The sequence below is a fragment of the Aspergillus welwitschiae genome (genome assembly GCF_003344945.1).
Source record: "Aspergillus welwitschiae strain CBS 139.54b unplaced genomic scaffold BDQ94scaffold_27, whole genome shotgun sequence".
In the NCBI taxonomy this organism is placed as follows: domain Eukaryota; kingdom Fungi; phylum Ascomycota; class Eurotiomycetes; order Eurotiales; family Aspergillaceae; genus Aspergillus; species Aspergillus welwitschiae.
In genome coordinates this window covers 79,056-92,696 of record NW_020798721.1, presented here as the reverse complement: position 1 = coordinate 92,696, position 13,641 = coordinate 79,056, and the positions used below count along the sequence as shown (strand labels likewise).

Here is a 13,641-nt window from a genome sequence, read left to right as displayed (position 1 = left end):
TTTTTCTTTTTGTTTCCCGTTCTTTAGACCCACAGCAAGCTTGTCGGATGCTTGGTTCTGACGGGGGGAAATATGCGTGGCACACCTTCTTTATCGCTTGTAGCAACATTCAGCTGTCTATCCCAGTCTCTGGGGCTTGTAGAAGTTGGCAAATAACACTGTATCCTTTCTTGATAGGACTCGGTTCTCTCACCGCAATAACGGATTTTATGCAATCTTCAGATACAGAGGAATGAATTAACAGGGCCTTTGTCCTTCCCTGTTCTGTCAAGTCCGACAATGAGGTGGATGAGCATGTGCATCGGCACATGAGTCTGCACCCCCATCCTCCTATGCGTCTTGTCTACTCCTAGTACAGCAAATACCCTGTGTCAAGCAAATAACCTTTTTAGCCTTGTGTCGGTCTGGGTTATCATTATCGGCGTCAATTGTCTCTCATCCGATGAAAATAGCATCATCACTCCCTTCTTAAGCTCACCCCAGAATCAAATGCATCGTTTTACCCTTCTGCCTGGGAATCGGAAATACCGACCTCACATCCTCGGATGCTCCAGGTTTTCCCACTCGGGTGGGCCATCCGGATATCCCGCGATCGGCAGGGCATCTGCACCCGCGTTTCTGCACTCCAAGCAGTCCCAATCATGGGGGTATACGCAGCCGAGTGCCGTGAAGGCGAATAATATGTCGCTGCTGGAATCAGACCCACTCCCGTGTAGAACTGACCCTCTAGACTTTCTCTACCGAGGTCAGTGCCGATACCGGTATTCTTTTATGGTTAGCCAGAGTGCTCAGAAGCTGAAGAGTGGGATTTCATAAATGCGGGGACCCCGGGTAACTACATAAAGGCAAGCACTAAGACTCCCCGAATTCGCATCAATGGGTCGTTAATCATGATCCTGTCCACTCTCCTGCTCCTCCTGCCGACTCTAACGGCCGCAAGTGATGACCACTTGACTGTCCGCACAAGAACAGGCAAATTCACAGGTCTTCTCAACCCCGACTTTCCCTCCGTGCGGGAGTTCCGATCTATCCCATACGCGCAACCCCCGGTAGCTTCACGACGATGGCTTCCACCCGCACCTCTCGCCGACTCCAATGAAACCCACTACGCGACCAACTACCCTCCCTCCTGCGCCCAGTATGTCTCCGGAAACCCCAGCGTCTTCGGGTCCATTGTCCCGGAATTCTACATATGGGATGGCAACGAGAATTTTACCGCTGGCCTAATGGCGCAAGCCAGCTCCGAAGACTGCCTACAACTCGCCATCTGGGCTCCTACAAACGCCACCAACCTCCCCGTCATTGTCTTCTTCACCGGCGGAGCTTTCAAAACCGGAGGAATCAACATCCCCTACCAGCTGCCCCCGTCCTGGGTATCCCGAACCCAAAGCCACATCGTCGTAACCACCAACTACCGCGTCAACATCATGGGTTTCCCCAACGCTGCCGGTCTAGACAACCAAAACCTCGGAATCCTCGACCAACGCGCCGCCCTGGAATGGGTGCGCGAAAACATTCACAACTTCGGCGGTGACCCTGAAGCCATCACCCTCTGGGGCCAATCTGCCGGCTCTATCTCCACAGACTTCCACACCTACGCATGGCACGACGACCTCATTGCGCGCGCCACGATCTCTCAATCCGGCACAGCCCTAAAGCCTCTCGACAACTACGATCATGACCACACGAACTTCACCTTCGTCGCGAAACACATGGGCTGCGACTTCCCCACCAACCCGGCCGCCGAACTCGACTGTATGCGCCAAGTCTCCGTGAACCGCATCCAGAACTTCGTCGGACAGTACACCGACAACAAAACAACCCCATCATTAACATTCACCCCCATCGCAGACGAAAAGGTCGTCTTCTCAGATTACCCCGCTCGCGCGGCAAAGGGTCTCATCGCCAACACCCCGGCCATCATGTCCAACTGCGCCAATGAGGCCGCAGCGCTGTACACCTTCCCGACGAACAACGTCACCGCGGGGCCATGGCAACCTGGCGTGAACGCCGCCACGTTGGACGGCTGGCTCTGCGTGTCCGCAAACACAAGTATAGTGCGGTATAACGCGAACCGCACGACATATCGATACCAGTTTGCTGGCAACTTCAGTAACGTGAGTCCGATGCATTGGTTGGGCGCGTACCATTCCAGTGACCTGACGATGAACTTCGGGACGTATCCGATTGTCCGTGGAAATGGGTCACTGCTGGAGAAGAAGACGAGTGAGGTTATGCAAGACTATCTGTTGGCGTTTATGAGGGATCCGGAGAATGGGTTGGAGAGGATGGGATGGCCGGCTTTTGAGCCGTTTGGGGAGAATGGCGGAGTGATTAAGCGGTTTGGGGCTGATGGGAGACCGGAGCAGAATGTTACGGGGTTGGAGGTGCAGGGGGCTTGTTGGGGGAAGGAGCAGTATGACCCGTTTCCTTGAGAGAGGAAATTCTTTGGAGATCACTGGTAATTCTTTCATCTTGCTTTATATTTCTTTGGTCGAGCAAACTTCAGCGTATCGACTCTTATGTAAATGTAAATGTAAATGTAAACAGAAAACCTATTCCGAGGCGCATGCCAACCGAAGTACAGATTGGCACCAGAGAAATCATTATGACGATCGTGCTTCTGTGGGGTTTATGCAGTTCACAGATCATAACCTGAATGCCAATTCAACCCACCCATGCATTAATTAGTATAAAAATCCCCATCAGTAGTCGTCCTCAACTTTCATCATCCTGCGCGGTTACATGGCTTTAGGTTGCCCATCCAGTTCGGGATGCGGCCCGGACCGATCCAGCTCATATACCTGATGAACCACGGGCTGAGTCTGCGCCCACGACCCATCGCCCAACCCATTATATCCCCCAGGCCCTTGGGGAAGCCCATCACTCTGCGCATTCCGCCGGCGGAAGTACAGAAGTGCTAGTATGGCCGCGACTATGACAAGGCCTGCGGCAGCGCCTACACCGATTCCGGCAGCCGCGCCGGCACCGATCCCGGAAGAACCACTGCTGGACGAACCGGTGGAGGAGGAGGAAGAGGACGAGGTTGTTGAAGCATTAGAGGCAGAGGAATCAGAGGTAGAGGTAGAAGATGCGACCGCATAAATTGGCGTGCCGGACGCCGTGGATGGCAGATATTGAATGGTAGCGAGTTTGGAGGGCGCGACTCCGGGGAAGATTTCTTCGGAAGGGTCCGAGCAGTTTACCGTCCCGGCGGAATTTTCGCAGCAGGCCCAGTAGCCTGCAGAGGTGTATACAATTTCGGCACTATTCCTTCCTCCTGTGAAGTTAAAAGAGATACTCATGTTAGCCATTCCATTTTTGGGGACATGAACAGTGAATCTGCTGGATCTCACCACATCGTGTCGCGCAGGCGGGATCTGTTAGGGTCTCGTCTGTGCAGTCGGCCGCATAATAAAGATTCCCATTCTCGTTGTTCGTGTTCACGCAGATGGAATTGCTGAGGCAATAGTCGCCATTGACGCAGCAGGTAACATAGGGATGGCTGGAATTGGTGACACCACACGGCAGGTCGGCTTGGATGTTCTGAATTACCCCATTGTGCATGCCATGGCAGACCTGTGAAGACATGATATGATGATCAAGGACGAACCGAAGCGACGGACTCTATGCGGATTGTTGGATCAAGGTCGGGTATGCTCCTCCGTCGGTCGCGCAAGGATCATAGACCCAAGAAAATGGGTTTTGTTAAGTTTCTCGGGCAGGAATGCCATCGAGCTTCGAGTTTGACAAACTCAAGATAAGGGATCGAAAAAAACCATTTCTCGACTTCGTGTTTTGTTGGGGGCCAAAGGCTGATTGTGCTCAATTGTGAGGACTTGGCGGAGATGCGCTATGATGGAGAAGCCAATGAAAGACGGATGAAGAGCAGCGGCGTCACTTTAGCCTGCGGAAGGGATGCACTAAAACAGCCTCTGAACATCTGAAGTCTCACTATCTGGCAACTACACCTTATCGGGCCTCGCTGGGTGAACCCTTGCACGGATGGCGTGTCGATCGCAATGACACCCGTGATAAACCGTGATAGGGTTCTTTGGGGTGGAAAATACTTCCCCAGAAGATTTGTGAGAGCCATGTCGGCCTTAATATTTTCTGTCTACTAGTCAATCACAATCTCAATACGAAGGTCTTGCTGGCTTCTGTTGTTAAGGCCTTGGCTATTCATATAATGAATGGATACCAATTTGAGACATGTTAAAGAGACTTTGTAAGAAATGCGGCATTGCTGTTGGTTTTACCATTTTAGCCTATATAAAGCTGATCTTATACTCAGGGACCGGACCTAGAACATCCGATGTGCATGGTGCCTTTGACATGGTTTCAGGTCAAAGATAATGGGTAACACAATAATTCATATTCGTCATTATAGTTATGCGCCTATATTGACATAAACTAACTTAGCGTCTATAGGTCGCAAGTCGCCAGTTCGTACGTATTTTTGATCGTCACCAGGGCCCTTACTGGTAACTACTATAATCCTCGCAATAAAACAAAAATACTATTAATATCCCTCTAGCGAGCTATAGATGGTAATGCACCTCATCACCAATTTCATAATAAAGCGCCTCCAAGGCAGCTACAACGTCCTCGGGCAGCGGACCCACCTCAATTGTGCCAGTATTCGATTCCGACTGGGCGAAGCTGGAGGAACCAATAATAATGGAACTCCCATACTCTTTGCGAAGAATACTGTGCCTTGAAGTCCATGGAAGAGCAGCAGCATAGCCACCAATGCCATAGCGAGCCGCAACTTCAACAGTTTTATCCGTGGCTTCCGTAATGGCAGGCTTCAGGTAGTAGCCGGAGTATGGTTTGCCAGCCATATGTTTTGATCAATCAGCACGTGGTTACTTTCGAGTGGCAGGCTGCACTTACCGATGAGTGGAAAGGTCCACCCGTCTTGGGGTTTTTATGGTTGCCAGCAAAGAAGCCGGCTGCGGCAGGGCTATAAGCATAAAATGCGATTTTATGCTTACGCAAAAGCGCTGAAATAGGTCCTCACTTCGTCCGGAGTGTCGAAGCGTGGAGTGGGGTCGACAGATGTGTCTCCAACCTGGGACGCATAAGAAAGGAGGATTGGTTGAGGCGAAGAAACTCACATTTCCCGCTCCAAGGACCAAGTTAAGGGACGATTTGGTCGTGAGCGCCATCGTGAATTTGAAACCCTTGATGAAGATACTGGAAAGCGATCTGTTCGCTTTTTGAGGTTATCAAATCGCTAAGGATTGCTATTTGATTGCGGTGCGGAACCAGGCAATCCTTGGTAATGGCTCCCCAGAGGAAACGCAGGACTAAGCTTCTATCAATAAAGTAATTAAATCACGGTGCCACGTCGATATTCTTCATTTCTCACTTCCTCAACTATGACAGCGGTGTAATTCCCGGAACAATCCCCTTAGATTTTCCTATATCATGTGTCTATTTACTGTAACATAAAGAAGAACAACAAGAATAAAGGGAAAAAAAAACCCTCGAACAGTATTTAAATGCTCGTGCAACGAGCAGTGGAACGACGTCAATAACATTGAGTCCAACAGCATTCCGATACAATCACATCCCGGAATGCTCGGAACGGTGTTTGTAGCTCAAGGTGTGCTTGCAAGTGAATTTGGTCAACGTATGGTCACTGCTGACACTGAAGACAATGACTCCAAAAATAATATGTGAATATAGAAGAGTCTGGCTGGAGCAGTCCAAATAACCCGACAAACCATACCATTAGTCTATGCTGGTCGTCGCGATAACGGATGGGGGAGGAGTAGGGCGTTGCCGACAGCTCAAATCGTGCACCGAAGTCCATGCCCCGACCAAGCCAACATGAAAGCCAGCAGCTTTTTTTTTTCCTCCAATAGAGACAAGACAGTTCTAGTACTCTCAGGACGACGAAAGCCGTTCCCATGAGCTTCCAGTGCGCCACGCTGAATTGCGGTGATACAGTCTAGAAGATCAGTGCTCATGTCGGTATGTTTACCTGCTATCCCCATCTTGCTAAGAGAAACCACAATTGATGAGCGTATTCCAAGTGTCGATTTGTGACCCTTGCCAAGCGTTTCAAATCCCCTTAGTATGCAAAATAACTTCTTCGACCGGCTGTCTGGCAGCTTTCTACCTCTTTCTCTACACTTGCCGAGTACGATAATCTTCCTCCTATGCTATCTATATTTTGTTTCACTCAAGCCTTGATAGCGGCTGATGTGGTTCTTCTTGTAGTAAAAACAATCTCATAACGAACACCTCGCGCGTCTGATAAGTACCAGGTGATCATACTGCGGAATATCATATGCGACCGCAACATAAGCTAGTCTACGGCATACTTGTACAGAGGACTCTCTATTCTGATTTGAGGCCAAATATAGTCAGGACAAAAGTGGAATTTTTTCACGTATGGACTAGTCAAGTACATAGGGCTGGCTGACCACTCCATAGATCTGAACATCCAGGAGCGGTCGTAAATAGTTGCTCCTGGCAATGGTCTATATGAAAAACCCCCTACAAAGCTTAGCTTTACAGTCAACAACACCCGGGCTTGGAGCGATGGAGACTTAACCTCTCCTGGGATGTGTTCGTGGAAAAATTGTAAAATTATTAACGAGTGGATCAACGAGTGGGGCGTGGAAATCGTCCGGTGAACCGCGGTCTGGATCAGCAGCCAGTTCCATCAATCACAGCCTAATGCCAATACCTGCCCTGAAGCATGAAAGTCCAACGTGCGACACCATCTGCCGGTGGAGGATTCCACGCGTCGTAAAATCCGTTTCCCCACTTGTGGTTGACGGATGAAACAAGCCCGGGCCCTGCAGACTACAGGGGCATATATGTGATTATCGCCGTCATGACTCTTTCCTGCATGCGCCAAAACTTTCCGTTCTTCACAAATGTGACCATCCCCTTCTTTGTTGGACTTCATTCTTTGGTCCCTTCCTTTCCACGGCTAGCCGGTCTTCCCCATGGAAGGAATCGGGGAGAGAGATCTTACGCCTGAGCGGATAGCTTATTTGGCACAGACTCGGATTCCTGAGATCATTGCATGTAATGTGATCCTGCTCGTTTTTGCGACTTTGGGTCTGCTGGTTCGAATTTTCGTCCGGATCCGACACCTCACGGGCATTAATTTCGACGATGTGCTCTGTATCACCAGTTGGGTACGCCTGCCTTTCACCCCCAGTATCGCATTTGCCAGTCTTTCAGCTTTTGCTGGACGATGGCTGACATGTCTAGGTCTTTACGTTCGTTCTCTGCTTTACCTGCATGTACAGTAAGTGACTTTCCGAGTGTCACGCGACCCTACATCATATACTAACTGCCTAATCCAGTGACCAAGTATGGGTTCGGTAGGCATATTGGTATAATCGATATGCCCGACCGGGGCATGTTCTTGAGGGTATGAACTATCATCAACGCAAAAAGGTGCCGCGACAATGTATACTGACTGTGAAATGATTCCAGCTCAACTTTGTGACCATGCTCGCCTACGTTCTCGCTCTCGGCTTTATCAAAATCTCCTTTTGCGTTCTCTACCTTTCGATCTTCCCGGGGAAGTGGTTTCGGATTGGCTGCTGGTGTGTGCTGGTCATCATTGCTGCGGAAACAATCGCCGAAACCCTTGTTGTTATCTTTCAATGCACGCCGGTTCACAAAGCGTGGGACGCGACTGGCTATGTCGAAGGACATTGTGTGAACATGACCGCCTTTTACTACGCCAACTTTGGGATAAAACTGGCTAGTGATCTGGCTCTATTTTTGATGCCAATGCCTAAGCTGGTTCGGTTGAAGATGACGGTGGGCAAGCGAGCGGGCTTGGTGATCATGTTCAGTCTGGGTCTTCTGTAGGTGAACCCTTCCTCTACGCTAAAACGGTGGACATAACTAACCATGATGGGTGCTTAGGGTGTGCGTGACCAGTATTATTCGCGTCTCGTATATGAATCCATTTTCCAATGACCATACCTGTAAGTCACATTGTCACTCTCTTACGGCTCAGTTTGTCTGGAGCTTACTGACCTTCCACGCCTACAGGGTCATTAGTGAACGCTATGAATTGGTCGTGTGTGGAGGTCGCCGTCGCTCTCTTCATTGCGTGCATTCCTTCTTTCAAGTCACTTCTCAGTACCTGCTTCCCAGGATTGCACCGTCTCCTCGGTTTCTCCAGCAGTGGAGACTCAAACGGCCCCTCGAAAGTATACGGCACTTCAACCCGCCGGACGTACAATGGACTGTCTAATGCACACAATAGCATCAAGCTAAAACCCGTGACAGGACACAGCCAGGCGGAAGTGGAAACGACTACTAATGACTCGCAGGAGCGCATCATGTATCCAGGCATTCAGGTTGTCACGCACGTGAGTGTCAATGAGAGTGTGTAGATGCGCGGATAATTAATTGGGTGGCAATTTTGTGTTTTGTGTTTCGTTCAGTACCTACAACCGGTCCGATCCTTATGAATTTCCTTTTACCTTCAATCTCAACATTCATGGTTCTCATCCACTGCTTGTGATCTCTCGGCCTCTCCGATCAGTGTACCGGTCCGGCAGTGGGTCCTCCAAGCATCTAGTGCCGGCTTTGCTACTCCAATCCCACTATTCAAGCTCAGGGGAAAATCATTTGAGTCTTTGACATTCGAGCAACCCACGCCAAGAAACAACAGTCAGCCTGGTGGATACACCACAATCCATGGATTGGCCAGACACTGACTCAGTGAGACTCTGGAGGAGTCACGATGCCCCCGTTAATCTACCCCAATCACGCTACTGCCACACCACTGCGACTCTAAACCCGTCAAACCCCCATTATACTATCTGACTGGCCAACGTCTCCCGAGACCCACTACCTAAATCTGCAGAGGGACCGGCCAAACATCTAAACAAAGATCTTCCACCGAAACCTTATCAATACTTTCCCATCAATCTCCGACAACGGTTGAATCTACTCCGGCCGTTTTTGTCTGGTACACCACACAAAAATAGCCCGGTCTGCCAACCCACGGTGTCATCTATTCCTCGGCAGATGGTGGATGTCTTTTCCCACCCATCTTCACCGTGTGCAACAATCTTGGAACCAAGCAGGTTTCACGACTCATGGGCTGGGAGCATTTAGTAATTTAAGTCTGATGAACGAGGGTTCGAGCCCTGTTCTTACCCCTGCCAAGCCGTGGAGCTTGGCCTAATTTAGCTTAAATTGATCCCACTCGGACATCCGTAGCGTTAATAAAAAGACATTTGCCACTTGCAGGTGTGACTAGTCGGTGGTAGGTGGTCCCAATGCAGAGTTCATAATGACCATCACGTTAGTTGACCTGTCAACCAAGTCCTATGAGCTTTGGCCACGCCGTAGATGATTGTCGGCCCCGAAGCGAGTGGGAATGCTTAATATGCATAAATTGGTGACAGGTAATCACTCTAATTTATGTAAATGAAAGGCGATCATGCCATAAAGCCTCTACGGTTCCCCCTTATTTATAGGGTCGAACGGGAATGCAAAGCCACTAAGTGTAGACGGAAGTGAATTCCTTTTCCGTCCGCTTGTGAAGCCCGGGGGATCGAACAAACAAAGTATACTCGTGGAGAAGTCGTGCCATCGCGGGATAGATCTTTTCTCCATCATGATCGACAGAGAAACGGGATTTATCTGAGTGACTGTACGCAATACCGATATATGTGGACTGATGATTTGCCGTCTGGGGGCTGCTGTGCTTATCTTAATGCATGGGCTCGTTAAGTGTCTCGTTCCTCCCTCTTCTATGGCATTAACGAGGTTGATAAGTTCATTGAGAGAAGACAGGTACAATAACATATATAGAATCTGCGTCGCTTTTGTATGAAAGACAAGCTATTGAGCGGACGATTGGTGGGAGGATGAACTCTAGTAGCAAGCTGTAAACACGCCCCATCATTCCACGATGTCAATATTGATTACTTGATAGTCGCATCTCCATGTGAGAAGTTTTCTGATTAACATACGTCTGCCTGTAAGTAATGCTTAGCTTCGGGGTTGAATAAGGATTAGGTCTTCATCTATATTTAGAGTTGTAAATTATACCTCGGAGATAATTATTGCTTATCTAAAATCAAGCTCAAAAAGTAGGATTGCTCCTTTCACAATATGAATAGAAGATTTGAGATGCTTCGATCAAGTGAGTCAGACAGTTTTCAGAGTTGAATGCCTGTTCAGGTAATGAGCCATTGTATGTTTTAACGTAGTCGAAATATAAGTTGAAGTATACTGAATTATAATAAGTTGAAATATCAGATAAGCATGTTAATTTTTGTACTTTTAAAAGGAGGATCGCAATTTATGCGAGTTGGCCTTGTGTCTTTTGTTCAGTGACCGCATGTATAGGTGATTTGGCATCCCTTATATCCTCTTGCAGTAAGCGGTGACCAGTTGGCCGCGCGAGACGGTCGCCAGGACGCGGTGGGCCGGTGGGCGTCCCCCACGAATCACTTTCGGACCACAGAACGTTTGCACGCAGGATGGCCGGCCACGCTGGGCCGTAGGACCTGTAGGGCGGGGGCGACTGACCGGTCGGCGCTCACGGCGAGTGTGGTGACGGGGGGTAAAATTGCGCTATGATGTGGCTGAAGTGCGTAGTGGACTTTTATTTCTAGGCATGAGACCATTTCATTTGAGAATGAGTGGCAATGAGTCAATGTGTTAATCGATGTATCTATTCCTCTATCGAGATATTAAAAAATAAACATCATATTTCTCGCCATCCCTGGCTCTATGTCTGGGATAGCCTTAAGACTCTACCCATTTTGCTCGTGAACCATTTGAGAAGGGATTGCACGATCACGATCAAGAGATATCAAACTAGGAGTGAGTCTATATGGAACTGCGCCTGGCAGTAGTATCTATCTCATGGCTAGGGTTTACCGTGGTCTCGGGTAAGGACTGAGCAGGGGTAGTGAACCATCGCCCGAGCTTTGCCATGTTCTTCTTCGCAGACATCTCAACCTCGATACCCTGATCCTCGATATCCCTCATGCACTGTTGCGCTTGCTCTTCAATTTCATGCATGTGCCTTTGTGCCTGTTCGTTCATCTCCTTCATACATTCAATGGTCGTGTTGCGTACCTCGGAGTTACCATCATCGACCTGTTCACGAAATTCGGCTTGGTTCGTTTTGCATTCATCATAGATCTGATCACGACATTCGCTGACAGCACTATCGACAACTTCGTCCAGGACGCCTGATTTAAGACGGCGCTCAATCATTTCATCGACATATCGTTTGAGGCGTTGCTCAATCATCTCGACCTCGATAGAATTGACCTTCTCAACCTTGCATGGCAGGTCACGGTCTACGTTTTTTGATGTGGCCAGCAGATGTCCTCGTCCGGATCGGATTAGTAGTTCGCAAATCAGGTCATCGGAAATACCACGGAGCTCATGTTCAAGACGCGCAAGTTTCTTCCGCACTGGGTCGCCAGCAGAGGAACCATGGGTAAAGTAAGTTGGGCAGATTGAGGACGGCGACGGTGAGCGAGTAGTACTTGGCGTATTTACTTCGGTGGGAGAGCCTATCGGTGGAGGGGTTTGAAGGAGCACTCTTTTTCGGCTTTCATCATGAGATGACACTGACCAAGGGTCTAGATACTATGATTAAACTACTGAACGACAGAGCACCTAAGATGGTAGGATGAGCAAATACCTCTCTGCCGTTTTCTAACTACTTGCTCTGACACGGACTCCTCACAGTATAGTGGTGGATCCACCTGCTCCAACCGCTCAGATAGGAGATCCGGACAATATGGGGGTGGATCGGGCGACAGATTGAAGACACGCCAATCTTTCTGGACCATGCCATGGCGAGTGTGGTCAAAAGACACTGTCTGAAGACACCTTTTCCGTAGCGCACGGGAAAATATTTCCAGCTTATCAAGTTCTTTATTCACGAATTGTCGTCTGGAGAAGTATATATAGAAGAATTGGGATTGACAGATCTTTGCAAATGAATGGAAATCAATGTCTCCTGGTGTGGCTGGGCTTAAAGAGTTCATCTCAGATGGACAAAGAACAATGCCGGTCGCACAGAGGCTCAAAGTCAGTGTAGAGACCGCCGAAACATTGGTGACAGGCGCTGGGAGCAGAGGAATTAAATGAGATGAACAGAGTTCATTGTTGCTTTGCCGAGCTAAAGCACATTGTTGGACCCTTTCCGGGGGGATATTCAAAGTCAGTACCTGTGATCTGCCACTCAGGTTAGCGAGATCTGCAGTTATCGAAAGGGAGATGCATCCTTGGTTAGCAATTTGATCATGGGCAATACGAAGGCGGGCGCGGCAAGAAACATTGAGATCGGGCGCATGAACAAGAACTGCCTTCTTCAAGACACCGGGCGGGTTTTGCGAAGTCGTGGTCATGATGTTGTTGCAACATTAGCTAGACGGAGAACCCTCGATGGAGAATCGAGTTGCCCTCCCACCCGGGCTTTGGAGCGACGTTGAGCAGCCCTGACTCGCATCAAACGTGAGTGAATAATGATAAAAAGGTCGATGAGAGTAAAGTGGTAAGAGCTCTTGCGGCCTGGTCACGAGTACGTGCCCAATCCGAACTCAACAAGTGCGATCGGAGAGTCCTATGAAGACACAGGAATGGCAGGACTGGCGGCGAGGACGGCAAGGAGCTAATACTGTCTTTACAGGATGATGGTAACGATGATAACGATGATGGCGATGATGGCGAAAGGAGGAGGTGTGAGATGAAATGGCCAGAGAGGAGAGAAAGAGGAGAGGCTGGGAGTTTCGAGGTTGGAGCTCGGCTTACGGGACGACGTTGTTCCGGCTGCGGGCGGAACACCTGTACTCCGGACGGACCCATCAAGCATCTACTCTACTGTACCTGACACCAACTGTTTCCTGCGTCTTATTTGATCGACGCTGATTGAACTTGATCACTATGTTCGCCAGACTTGACCACGTCAATTTCCCTTATCGACATTATAATTCTCAGGAGTTATTGAATGTAAAGTCTTACCACCTGATCAGAGACCACTTGAGGCATGGTTCGCTCTCCTATTGGCCCACATCAGCCCATTTTCTGAATTCCACGCACCATTCTACCATATTGCCACACAGCACAAATTGCTCTATTGTCTTGAAGGAATGCTAGAAAGAAAGTACTCATCTTTCTAGTATATTACAAATGTCTACACGGACACATTATAGTAATCAACAAATAACGCCTAACATTTGGACTCAATCCTGAGGACCCGAAGACTATCCATTTCACAATGATAACTTGGATGAATGAAACGCGAGATCGTATACTTCTAGACAGTTTGATCTCGTAATCAATTGATTTACCAAGAATATATTGGGTTATTGCTGTCAGAATTTCACTCAACAAGTACATGATTCTTTTTAGTCAGTTGGAAGAAGTAATTTGAAAAGCTTTGCTATAATAGCTACCCTAGTCATTTAGATCAAGTTCTCTTTCAAGCAATAGGTGCACGATATTCTTATGGTTGTTATAGGGAGCATTACCATAACCCGCAACCTACAAGCAGCCAGATAATCTCCGAGGTATCGAGGTGAAAGGGAAGACTGTTGACACCCATGGCAGATGCATGTTGGCAACCCCCTTAGGCTACTACTTTTTACTCTTTCCTGCGGTAGTACT

At 48.7% G+C, this 13,641-nt stretch overlaps 5 protein-coding genes across 5 annotated transcripts; 2 read left to right on the top strand and 3 right to left on the bottom strand.

Moving 5' to 3' along the window:
- Positions 1–802: 802 nt before the first annotated feature.
- BDQ94DRAFT_180831 (carboxylesterase) lies at positions 803–2,435 on the top strand (the record flags this gene model as incomplete). The annotated part of the gene is made up of 1 exon (XM_026773740.1): positions 803–2,435. Exon 1 carries the CDS (start codon positions 891–893, stop codon positions 2,433–2,435), a length of 1,545 nt encoding a protein of 514 aa, XP_026623825.1. The 5' UTR covers positions 803–890.
- A 306-nt stretch (positions 2,436–2,741) lies between these two features.
- BDQ94DRAFT_172572 (uncharacterized protein) lies at positions 2,742–3,591 on the bottom strand (the record flags this gene model as incomplete). Its single annotated transcript, XM_026771978.1, has 2 exons — positions 2,742–3,280; positions 3,357–3,591. 2 exons carry the CDS (start codon positions 3,589–3,591, stop codon positions 2,742–2,744), a joined length of 774 nt encoding a protein of 257 aa, XP_026623824.1.
- A 950-nt stretch (positions 3,592–4,541) lies between these two features.
- Positions 4,542–4,844, bottom strand: BDQ94DRAFT_172571 (uncharacterized protein; the record flags this gene model as incomplete). The annotated part of the gene is made up of 1 exon (XM_026771977.1): positions 4,542–4,844. The coding sequence occupies one exon, from the start codon at positions 4,842–4,844 to the stop codon at positions 4,542–4,544; it is 303 nt and encodes a 100-aa protein (XP_026623823.1).
- Positions 4,845–6,968: 2,124 nt separating this feature from the next.
- On the top strand, positions 6,969–8,384 carry BDQ94DRAFT_172569 (uncharacterized protein; the record flags this gene model as incomplete). The annotated part of the gene is made up of 6 exons (XM_026771976.1): positions 6,969–7,163; positions 7,240–7,276; positions 7,335–7,402; positions 7,468–7,847; positions 7,909–7,970; positions 8,038–8,384. The coding sequence occupies 6 exons, from the start codon at positions 6,969–6,971 to the stop codon at positions 8,382–8,384; spliced, it is 1,089 nt and encodes a 362-aa protein (XP_026623822.1).
- A 2,272-nt stretch (positions 8,385–10,656) lies between these two features.
- Positions 10,657–12,721, bottom strand: BDQ94DRAFT_148024 (uncharacterized protein). The gene is made up of 2 exons (XM_026767125.1): positions 11,672–12,721; positions 10,657–11,609 (listed from the first exon to the last, which is right to left on the bottom strand). Exons 1-2 carry the CDS (start codon positions 12,381–12,383, stop codon positions 10,843–10,845), a joined length of 1,479 nt encoding a protein of 492 aa, XP_026623821.1. The 5' UTR covers positions 12,384–12,721; the 3' UTR covers positions 10,657–10,842.
- Between the last annotated feature and the right edge of the window lie 920 nt (positions 12,722–13,641).